General features: G+C 35.6%; 1 protein-coding gene across 1 annotated transcript in view; it reads left to right on the top strand.

Moving 5' to 3' along the window:
* KDM4C (lysine (K)-specific demethylase 4C) overlaps positions 1 to 12,650 on the top strand; it is a 271,840-nt gene that overhangs the window by 186,179 nt on the left and 73,011 nt on the right. Inside the window, exons 16-17 of the mRNA XM_010586055.1 lie at positions 3,733 to 3,788; positions 6,918 to 7,026. Coding sequence (XP_010584357.1) covers positions 3,733 to 3,788; positions 6,918 to 7,026 — 165 coding nt within the window. The remainder of the gene's footprint in view (positions 1 to 3,732; positions 3,789 to 6,917; positions 7,027 to 12,650) is intronic.

The following is a 12,650-nucleotide window of genomic DNA, read 5'->3' on the forward strand; positions in this document are numbered from 1 at the left end:
CCCCCCCCCCCTCCTTTTTCCTGGGCCCCCCCCCCCCCCCCCCCCCCCCCCCCGCTTTTGGTCCTCTTTTTTAGGATCTCTTTTTCTTTTTTTTTACCTAGTGTGAAAGCTCTGCAGTTAGTAGGTAAAGATTATGGCTTCTGTCTCTTGCAGTGTCTAATTCACAATTCTTTATTTTTACAGTGGTCAAGAGTCAGTAAGCCTTCAGAAGAAATTTGTTAACAACATCTTATACAAAGTTTCTTCCTGTGCTCTTTTAGCTTAGTTTATTTGTGGACCTTCTTTAGGCCCTTGGACTTTCTCTCTAGTTGTATGAATAAGTTACACAGCAGATGATCAGATTAAGGTTTTCCTTAAAAGTAAAAAATACCTATTAGAAGCAGGAAAAGTTCATCTTTATTCAAGCAATTAATTTCAAATGAAACTGGCATAAAAACATTAAAGCTTATAAAATAGGAGCAAAACCACTGTTATTTTGCAAAACAGAGAAGCAGTCAGTTAAAGGATTTTTATGGTAAATATGAAGTAAGTGCTTCAATTAAAAAAAAATAAATTGTGAGGGATCCACAGGTGGGGGATCCACTGAACTTTTACATTTGAAAGTGGCAAATGGAGCTATTCCCCTGCAAAGATTTCTATTGAGTCAGATTGATGGTCTCTTCCCCAATCTGCAGATGTTATTCTACCTCTACATTGTAAGCTTCACGCTTCTGCAGAACTGCAAATGAGTTGGGGATCAGATCGTCAAGAAGTCCTGCATGGCTCCTTTTTTGGGAGATTGTGCTATTTGCCTCTTCCTGAATGGATGTTCCATTTTAAGTATTATTTTCTATGCTACTTAGCTTATTTACTTTGTTACTCTCATGTAGTCATGGAGATGTGTGCCCATCTGTTTTTACTGTTTTTATCTTGCACCTCCAACTGTCACATATAAAATGAACTGGTTGGACTCATTCTGTTGGTCAGTATCTCACTATGACTGTGGCCAAGCTCTGTTTATAAAGATAAACAACACTGATAGCAGAAAAGATGACCCATTCACTCAGGGTGTGAAAATCAGTCAAAGGAAGAGCTGAAGAAATAGATCTTTCCTCTGCTAATTGGTAAGTAAGATTCTAAGATGAATCGGATTGAAGAGGATGCAGTGCTGTAGGATTAGTCTGTGGTTGTGTTAAGGTAGTCCTCAGGATTCCCAGGTTGGTTTAAAGATGTGCAGACTCTTTCATGCTGTAGTTTTCACATATAAGTGCTTGCCTTTGAGCACTGAATGCCAATTAGAAGCAAATTTCGTGTGCCTGTAGTGGTATTTTACTGGAAACAGTGCACTGTGCCCGTTAACAGTTTAGTGGAATTTTTGTTGTATTATTTCAGAATAATTTCAGCATGGTGAATTAATGTGTATAAAGTCTTAACAATGTGATTCCTTAGCATCTAGTTTAGGAAATTCTCTACCTCACGCCCATGTAGTTCAGTAAATTTTCCAATTGAGTGATGTTTTTTGGAAACGAAAATATTTTCAGGTTAAGAAAGATAACAGTTCTTCACATAGCTTGAGAGTATACCTGTGTAGGTGGCAGCACCTTGTTATCCTAATAACATCCAAAGAAGGGCAACAGACAAAGAGAATGTGAAGATGATTTGAATCACCTTGAAGAATAGTTAAGTGAATTTAGTATATATAACTTGGCAAGAAATATACCAAGAGGTTAGGATATCATAAAAATATACAAATATTTGGAAGATAATTATGGATAGGGAAGAAAGGGGTGATTATGTATAGTGGTTGAATGATTTGAAACTAAGATAGGATGTGTACATTGAACTGAATTTAGTAGGTGAATCTAGAATGGCATGAAGTTGTTTGACTTGCTCTCTCTTTGACCGAAGAACTGGAAGAGTAAATAGTATTAGAGTAATTCTGGTTCCTGCCATTTTGCTTTACCTTCAAGTGTGTGGGCACTTAGGGGAGAAAGAGAAGAAATAATCTTCTGTCCCTGTCTCCTTCCCTCTCTTCATCCATCCCTGCCTTCTTCTTTCCCTTTCTCCCTGTCTACCTCCATCCCTTCCTCCTTTCTGTGTTCTCCCTTCCACTTGTTCTCTCCACTGCCCCTCCACCCACAATGAGCTTGTCTTGTGTTGCTCTTAGGTTTCCTAAGATGTCGCAAGAGAACCTCACAATGATACAGCTAATTGAATACAAATATTGGTTCTGGAAGAAACACTTTTACTTATTCTCCAACAGCCAAATGGAGAAATCCTATGCAATGATGTCGTACCCCGTCTGAGCTGTTTCCTCTGTTGCAAAAGCTACAAAAAGTTAGAAGAGTACAAGCTGAAGCTCCCACTCAGTGCTACAATAGCAGCCTCCTTGTGTTCCATTTTTCTTTCTTACGTGCTGGAACTGCCTGTTCCTGCTCAGTCCCCTTTGAATACCTGAAGGAATTGGTATTCTGAGCCTTTGGGTTTCCTGATTTAATAGTCAATGTTTACTATTAAAAAGGGAACTGTGATTTGGAACATGTTAGGTCCCATCCTAAGGATCTTGTGGGTAAAATAATAAACCTCAATTCTCTTCTTCACAATTCTACAATAATAATGAATAGTTAAAAGGGTACTCTGTAAGAGGATAGGTTATGTGTTCCTCATGGTTTTGGCAGGTAAGACAAAAAGGTATGTGCTTAAATTGCAAAGACGATTCAATTGTCAGAAGGAACTATTTTTTGGTTGGGTAAGGTCTTTCTCATAGGAAATGTAGTAAAGCATTCAATTAGATTTCTGGCAGACATTGATTATCTTCATTATTGGAGGTTTTGAGATGAGATCAGACTGGAGCATTACATAACAGTTCTTTTTTTTGGTTTGGTTTGGTTGTTTTTTTCCCTGCAAGGGCAACTTAAATTTAGAGCTTTGGGAGACAGCCTCTCTTTCTGAGTATAGATACACAGGCACAGGATATCTTGACTTCATTTTGTGCATTTGATTCTTTGTAGAGACCAGAAAAACGGAGACAGGAAAAAAAACCCCTAAAATTGGAAACACTTTCTCATCTGTTCCTGTTTAGAAAAAAAAGGGGAAAGGATGGATTCAGAGAAGGAGGAGATGGAAGAGAGAGGGAGAAGGGTTGGAAAGTAGAAAAGCCTGTTTATCTGTTCAAAGGCACAGCTTTAAGTAGAGGTAGGAAAAGCCCTGTTTGGCATGTTATCTGGGAACCACTGAAATATACCTTGCTGAGTGCCCTGAAAGCAGGTGGAGTTGTACTGAAGATCAAGGCAGTGAAGGTGTACTGCAGCAAAGGGAACTTCTGGGGGAAAGAAAAAAAAAAAAAAAAAAAAAAAAAAGGTTAACCTGCCCCATATTCTGTGGGTTTATAAATTTGAGAACTGTTGGGAACAAGCAGGTTTTCAAGGTATTTGAGTTGGATCAATGGCTTGTGAGTTAGTTTCTCAGAAACTTCTATTTAATTATATGTCATTTTACTTTGTTTTACCTTAGGAATCTCATTTGAGCTGTTTCTCTTTTCATTACTGTATTCTTGTATTTTTCTTGTAAGGAAATGCAATGCTTATAAGTGGCAGTTTGTAACCCAGTTACATTACAGTTATATGTACATTACAGTACAACCCAGTACGTTAAATACATTAGCAATTTACATATCCTTATGATCAGCTGAATAAAACTGATTTGTAACCAATCAATAAAGTTCACTTTATTCTATACTATTTTTATTTTTAGGAATGTTGTCTCTGCAATTTGAGAGGTGGTGCATTAAAGCAAACTACTGACAAGAAGTAAGTAATATGTACCTCGGGATTGTATGTGCTTGTTTGAAACTTTATTCCTAATCCATTCCCATGTATAAAGCATTTGTAAACCTAGTTACTTAACAGTGTCCCTTAAGCTGAATCATTGCAGAATTAAAATTACTTCTATTAAAATGTGCCACTGGCATTTTCTCAAATACTTAGATGCTATAATGTACATTTGTTTTAGTATTTGCATGCACTTACTTGTTCCAAATTTCATTCTACTGGCCTTTGTGTAAAGAAAGTAAATGAGAGCTCATTTGTCATTGTTTGCATGGCAAGTCTTATCAAACAGTGAAATGTATTTTCTTCTTTGGTCCTGGAAATTTGTGATTACAGAATTCAATACAATACCTTTGAACTTCTAGAAACAGTATTTTTTATTAATTAATTTGAATCATATTAGTTTTAGATTTTGAAGGGTTTTTTTAATTAAACTTTTATCATACAATGTCAAAAATAGTATTGTTGCTGACATCATGCTATTAGCAGCATCAGTATTTTTCTCTGTATTTGGATAACAGAATACTATAGCAAGTAACCCTGACAGATAAAATGGAAAATGTTGCAGCTTAATGTTTTTTCAAGCCAGTTAGTGGAACAGTCCTTACACATTTTGAATGTTCTCATGTTTAATTAAATTATTTTAGTAACTTAGTAATATCCTGTAGATCTCTTTCTTTAACACTTTGGAATGCAGCGGTAAGAGATGATCTAGCTGCAACATTTTTTTCCACTTAATAAACAAGAATTTACTTGTCAGTGATTTGTAATTGGTTGCATGACCCTTATAAATTGTCCAGATAGGAGAAGGTTTTATGTGAAACTCACGGCCAGATCTTACCTTCAGAAAGCATTAACATTGTAACTGTTTTAATGGAGGTTTTGACCAACACATGAAAACTCTCAGCTGCTTTTTAGTTGTTTTAAACTCCCCTCAATCTCACTAAAAAAAAACAAGACAAAAGTGTCATCTCAGTAGAATTTATCATGCCCTTTTGATATTTGCTGCTGATAGATTGCATGTTGCATCTTTGAAAATACCTACCTCTTTTTTGTAGATCAATTAAAATGTTTTAGAAATGTTTCATAAGATTTATTCATAGAAAAAATATCCACAGGGGATTGCAGAGTGACTTTCTCTGCATAGCTATAACTGAAGTCTTTCGTTTTGCATTATATCTCTCTGTAGGTTACTGTTATAGATTTATAAAATGAGAGTTCAGTAAAAGTAGTTCAACTCTTGTTTTCCTGCTTCCAGAACACCTTACAGTTGCTACGCATTGTTGAATCTTTCATCTGTCTTTCAGCATTAGCTACCATTCCAGACTTTTGAGAGTTTTTGGAAGAGTATGTTCTAATTATGTCTTTTTTTCTCCAACAAGTGTAAAATCCAACATGTGCATTCCCTTCTCCCCTTCTTTCTCTCTCACATACTGGTTAGAGATATAGGATGAGCATTACTTGGATTTAAAAGCTAATGAATCAAACATGGTGGGGGGGGTAACAATTTGCCATGTAGGAGAGCTGAGATTCCTTCTTCTCAGCAGAGCACAGCAATTGTTTTCAGTCCTGTCAGGTTGAGAGATGTCAGAGTATAAAGGTTTGGGTGAAGAATTATTGAAGAGGCATTTTATTTATAGCATTTCTGTCCCATAAAGCTTAGATGGTAAGACAGTGTAGTTTTGCAGGCAGGCAGGCAGCAATGAAAAGAAAAAGTATATTATTAAAAGTTAAAAAGTCTCAAAGCAAGACTTCTTCCTGTAAGTTAGAACATAAACAAAACTGATCCGTAACAAAATGGTAGATCTACAAGGTTTACCTGCTTTTATTTGGGCTGAAATGTATAACTTGCTAATTGATACGTCATCTTTACATACAGCTCTTATTCCACACTTTGGCCAATGCAACTTGAATGTCACATGACAGCAGTTTGTTTAGTCCCTGTGTGTCGTCATATACTTTTCCAGATATTTTTGTCAAAGAAAGAGTTATTGAAATAGCACCAATATTTTCTAGTGCAGGAAAGAGAAATTATTTCTGTTCTGCTGCATCACCCACTATCTCTTTTAGCTCCAGCCTGCGTTCATGTTAATCTGCTAAGATGCTCATATGATGTGTGTCTCGGGAGAGGAACAGAAAGTGAAGTGAGGCAAGCATTCAGGGCTTACAAAAAAGAGCAAATGTGGTAATGGGGGAAGATGTACAGTGAATGACAGGGAATAAGGCAAATATGAGGCAAGGAATGGAAATGTTTCCCTTTCTTCAGATGTATGAGTTGTCTACTCCAAAAAAGATTTTAGAAGTAGTCTCAGAAGGCTACTCTTGGTTAATAAAAATGTCATTAGCTTCTCTTCTACTTCATATAATATGCACTTTCAATATTAATTTCAGACTTTTCTTAGTTTCATTTAGCCTTCTTATTTTGAGATTTATGTATTGAACCTGCATTTGGAGGATATAGCAGTGCTTTCTGATGAGTATAGGAAGCATATAGCATCATCTGACAAGCTTCCTGAAGTTGCATTGAAGTCTTACATGTAGCACTGGTCCTAGGCACTTGACACGTGCTTTCGCTGCTAAAGGGGATCCTGTTCATGTTGGGCATTGCAGTGATAGCCTGATCAGTTTGCTGCTTCTATGCCTTTATGTCTGTAACCAGAAGGTCTTGATACTATACTTAGTTTTACTCTTTCATAGATGTATGACTGATGGTGATCATGTGTGTTGCCTAAGAATAGTTACTCAGGTCTGAGTAATGTTAATCCAAAATGCTGTAGGTGATAAATTGCACAAGAATCAAATAGCGTGGTCTTCACATATGGACCTGGATAGCACAACTACAAAACCTTTGCACTTAATAAGTTGAATGTGAAAGATGCTTAAAAAAATGTTGCAATAAAACCCCAGTCTGAAATTATATTTACACAAAGTGGTAGTGTTCTAAGGTTTGTTAAATACGTTTCAAAGAAGTTTAGGAAATCCTAATAAGGAAGTATTTAGAGATGGTTGACTTTAAAAAAACCCAAACACACAGCAAGTAATGAAACATCTTAAACACTTGTATTTCTGTGGGGTTTTTTGGTAGTATTCTTGACTTGCCACTTTTCACAGGTGGGCACATGTAATATGTGCAATTGCCATCCCAGAAGTCAGATTTGGTAATGTCACAGAACGTACACCGATAGACACTAGCAGAATACCTTTGCAAAGATTAAAATTGGTGAGTAGTATATTCATATATGCTTCATTTATTCTTTGCTATTAAGGTGTTCCAATATTTGAAATGTATTGAAAATCTGAATTGTGATGATTATTGGCAGGTACAGAGCAATAAACTGTGTTTAAGGTAAGGAATAAATAATCAGGGTTTTATCAAGATGGGCTTTTTGACATATAATGGCCATTCATTAACACTGTTAACAGCCTTTGGTATTTTATTAAAATAAGTTCAAACCTGCCCTCCCCCAAAAGGAGAATAACAAACTTGACCAGTGTCAACTTGTGAAAGTTTCAGTTTTGGAACTGTATTGGTGATGAAAATGTTGAAACCCAAATAGACTGAGAATATCACACAGTACATATTTGTGAGGTCTTTTTATTATGTATTTTTGCCTCAAGGAACTATTTATGAAGGTAAAAGGATGTATGATCTGTTTGTTACATGTATGTCTACCATCTGGGCGTTGAAAAATATGCACAAAACAGATCACACGTTATATTGGATGAAAAAATCCCTGTTTCCTGAGGATTTCAGAAACTGGTGGAAAACATAAATACAAGTGCATCAGCTACTAACAGTTGCACCCTGTGTGACATCTAGAGCAAAAATGTCATTCAAGAAGGTTGATGTGCCCAAGCAGAAGATATGCATAAGTGCAATATAAGAGTATTTTCCTTGCTATATTACATGAGAATTACTTAATTTGTCAGCATGTGCATCACTGTGATGTCACCTGACAGAAAGAAAGTGGTTAATGGCTCATTCAAAATCTTAGGAAAACTATCAGCTTTCTGGATCTGCCCCACACTATTTCAAAAGTGGTTCTTGGTCTAGCTGATCTTGTACTTGCTCATTTTGAACTATTAATCTTTTCATTACATTTTCATTTCATTTCATTCATTACTTCTTGTGTTTTCTAGCTGTATTTCTAAATGTGCATATGCAATTTTGAGTGGTTTAAATTGATAGCCTGTACTTCAAATGGTAATCCCTTCTAAATTTTTGTTCAAAATTTTGGTTTTCACATGTCCTTTTAAAAATAATATAAAACACATTTCTAAAGAATATGTATAATTCATTATAAAAATGTTCTTCCTAATCTGAAAATAAAACCAGTAGAAGCACTGGGAATTAATTTAATATGTTCATTCTTATTTTTTGAAGATCTTAAACAGGCACAGATATGTGTCTGGTTGGAAATAGTAAATTCAGGGCTTGAAAATGCAGAAGTGTTTAGTTTACCAGGTGTTGAAATTAATTCTGTGGGCTGTCCATGACTTGAACTGTATAAGAGTAAAAGGAGCCTTTTGGATAAGATTTGAATTACTTGTAGATTATTAGTTATGAAGGTATGGAGCAAAAATTTGTGAAGTTCCATGATTTACAATTCCTAGGTAATTTCTGCTGAGTATGAAGCAGTTATGTTAATCAGTTATTTATAACCCAGAGCTTTTTCTTAATTCTTTCCTTCAGTTGGTAGAAGCTTGCTTATAGTCCTTAGTGCTTTTTCAGTTCTTGAAGCCTCCTTCAATATAAAATTACATTGAAGCACTACAGATTGTATTAAGCAATATATACCCTTTTGGTGTCCTGTGAGTCCCTGAATGTTTAGAAATACAGTACTTGCTTTCCTTAATACTGTTTTTTAAAGTAAAAGAGTTTGTATATTTGAGTGGAATGAATGTTGTGATGAAGGAACTCAGCTGAATACAATAAAAATGAGAGACAGGGTACTTTATAACAGCCATTGCTGCAGGTAGTAGACACCCTTACTGTGAGGGAAGGAAGCACTATAATCCTGGTTTGGCTCATTAAACCTTACTTTTCCAAGACTTAGTTTCTAACATTGAATTTATAATGAAATAGCTAGACTTGTACAAATTTAAGGGAAGTAGGCAGTTTGACCATTTCAAAAGGCTCTATAATGATTAAATGTCAATAGACCAATAAAATGCTGCTCCTTGGGTAAAGGAGCAGAGAAAAATCTACTCTAAAACCACCAGCAATCTGTCTGCTTTTAAATTTTGGCTTTTGTTGCAAATAAGTTGCTGTATCTGATGATTTTACTCTGCTCTGTTTCACAGTGAATACCCTAGGTAAACTAAGTCTCCTGAATAACATTGTAGTATTTTGTATTTTTTAAAAAAACATTTTTAAAAAGTAGTTATTAGATGGAATTGCATAAACACTTTATATTTTCTTTAAAGCCCTGTGTATTAGATACTTTTTGTACATTAGTTCTCTTATTTCCTGAAACATGCGGTTCCTACTTCTCTAAAGAGGTTGCTGTCAATAACCTTGTGCATATATGCCATGTCATTCTCAAATCAAATATGATCCTTATGTTTGTCTTCACTTCCTGACTGTTGATGCTACAGAATAACAGTTATGCTCTCATACCCACTGTCATTGGGTCCTTTGCCTCGGGGGAACCCCAGGAATTATATCCAAATTAATTCTGCTTCTTTCTCTAGGAATTCCCATCCCTTCTTCCCCCCACATGGCCCCATTTTTATCTTTCATCCCTCTCCATTATCATATACTCTATACTTTGGAGTACACAGCTGATACCATCTGTCTTGCTGTTAATTTCTGTAAAAGCATACTGAGTGATTCACACTTTGACGTCAGCTTTGGGCCAGTTTTCCCCTTTGAAATTGTAGGGATCACCAATACTGCTCTTCAGCAGCCAATTCCTGCTTCATAGCTATCCTGTTTGTTAGGTTAATGATATCTTTGTTCATCTCCATCATTCAAAGTCAGAGACTGTTCATTGTATAGGTAAAAGGAAGTTTTGTACATTGTTTGTTGATATTGAGCCTTCACAACCAAAAAAATGTTTTAAAAATACATTTTTGGGCCTCTCTTTTTAATGCTCTTTATGTTAAAGCATGGGATAGCTAATGGGCTCTCTTACTATGCCATGTCTCCTTTACAAAATTTGGGATGTGTTTTGTTGAATATTTTTAAATAAGCAGAAAACATTGGAAACCAAATAGAAAAGGATAGATTACATTCTGGTGTGCAGCCATACCAAAACTAGATCTTACGATGTAGGAGCAAATAGTTCTAGTGTTTTAAACATTTCTCTTTCTACCCCTGTCCTCCCCCTTCCTCTCTCCCCTCCTTCCCCCCCTTCTCATCTCTCTCTCTGAAATAGTAAGAAACCCAAATGAGCAGAACATCTACTGTCTTCAGAGATCTGTAGAGGCTGAGCTGACATTTTCTTTAATGTAGCATTTCCAAAGGAATATCAAAGGAGATAAAAAGTCAGTGTTTTATTTTTGACAAATAACTGCAAACATGAACATATTGGTAGGCTGGTTTTTATCGCTCAGTTAGTATGTGTACTGATTGCTGTTAAATAGTTTTAGTTCACTAGACATTTTGGGTTGAAATCAGTGTTTCCTGTCAATCTTTCCATTATTAAATATTCAGTATATACTCATTTCTTCCAGACTAAAAATCAATATTTGTTTTATGCTTACAGTAGCTCATAACTTTAAAATTGTTTTATGCAGCTGTTTCATGTTTCAAGTTAGTGGATTTTTATAGCATGCCAAAATGTTTTCATATTTCCCTAGCTTTTTTCAATGGGTTATGTGCCATGTTCCACTGTTGCTGAAAATTTACATGATAGTGAAATGTTCATTAAAAATTAATTCTCTTGAAAATTATTCCTTAATGCTAGTGAATGAAACAGTCTAAATCAATACTAATAGAAGATTTTGGTGCTATGTCTTTCATAGGGGAATGTGATACATTCTGTGTTGAAATAAAACAGGTTGTATCATCACTTATATTTTAGGGGTGTACACCCATGATATTGATGGACTGTAGTTGACTTTTCATGTGAAAGCTAAAGGTTTCCCAGGCAGCCTCAGTTTAGAGAATATCCCACAAAGATGCTATAACCTGTAGTTTCTCCACTTTACCTCTCTGTGACTATATCTTTTCTCTTTTTTTGAAACATGTGAATGGGAAAATGAGATTGTCCTGGTCTTTTTTGTCAGAGAGTCAGGCTTTCTTCCTTTATTTTAGATTCAGTCTGGATGGTAACATCCGTCAGACACTTTGAGTTCCAGTAGCCATGTGGAATGACAGTTTGTGATTATGAAGCTAGGAAACAAAAATGTTGAATTCAGATGTTAATGCACACGTTCTAAAATGAAATGGGTGGAGGAATATACCTTACCATATCACACATTTTAAAACAATATTTTACATAAACTACAATATGCTAGCTGCTTTGTAAACACTTAGTTCAGATGGTCTCTGTTGCAGTGGTCTCCAAGTTTAACAGCAGATACATGAGCAAGCGTGAAAAGACAGGTAATATACAAATGCCAATTTCAGTACTGTTTAATCATAGTGAAAATGTTAGGAGCAGATATAAGGGAGGTGAAGTTGGTGAGAAGTGATGGTATGGAGGGGGACCACATGAAATTTGTCTAAACGTATATGCAGAGTTTCAGCTGGTGAAAATTTGGAACAAGTTGTGTTTTGGAGGGGAGTTTACGCCAGGAATGAGTGTGGTGTCAGCTTCCATCCCAACACAGTTTAACAGCATCTAACAGTTTACCCAAAGCAGATAAAGCTTAGGTTTCTAGCTGAGTTTAGCTTTATTTATTTTATTTTTGCTTTGTACCATTTGTCCTTAAGTCTCCAAGAGAAGCCTGGGTGTAAATGCCTGCTTTTGAAACCTGTTTTCCTTGACTGTTTATATGTATGAGGCTTTGGGTCATAGAAAACAGACTGTGGATTCCTGTGTGTGTCAAAGTCAACGATAAACTCGATTTTACTTTGGGAAGGGAGAAGCTTTTCCCCAAGTACCTAGAGAGTCTCTGCTTTCAAAAGAGTGTTAATTACTCAGCTCTAATTATAAATATGAACTATAGCTGCATGAAAAAGTCTCTGGAGATGAAAAAATCAGACTGACCTCTCAAACATAAACTCAGCCTTGAAAAGAAAGAATAAGTGCTGTCTTGTCTGTCACTCTATTTTAATAAAACATAGGACTTAAAACCAGAATTGAATAAAAGCACTTACTATTATAAGGCCAAGGAATCCAAGCCAACAGGAATATTGAGCCTACTGTCATTTACCCTTGTCAGACGTATGATTTATAATGAACAGTAGACATTGTAAATGAGAGTGTTTAAATGTTTCATCTGTTGCAAAAGAAACATTTAAATAGAATCTGTAGCATCTGTTTCTAAACCTATATATTTAAGATGTCAACTCTAAAATCATGTTTTGAATAGAATACATATCAACTCAATAGCAAAATACATTATCTGCTTTTAATATCTTCAGTGTTTAAAAATGCTTGGGTATTGGTTTGACTTTGTCCTTTTAGGCAGTCACTGCAATGCCGTACTAAAACATGCACATAAGATGCCTTTGTTTCTTTATCTGTAGAGTTTCCTATTATTTTTACATTTGAAATCCTATTTCTCCAACAAAATAGAGGTAGAAAATGAGTTTTGGAATAGCTGAAGTTGCCCTGAAGCTTTTGATGACCTCAAATTTGTATTTGACAAGTGAACCGAGTATAAGCGCAAGTGTACTCTGAGTGAGGAACATTATTTTGAAAAGAAATTTACACTGTGACGATGACTGAT

The sequence above is a fragment of the Haliaeetus leucocephalus genome, unplaced genomic scaffold (assembly GCF_000737465.1).
Source record: "Haliaeetus leucocephalus isolate CR32 unplaced genomic scaffold, Haliaeetus_leucocephalus-4.0 Scaffold139, whole genome shotgun sequence".
NCBI lineage: Eukaryota > Metazoa > Chordata > Aves > Accipitriformes > Accipitridae > Haliaeetus > Haliaeetus leucocephalus.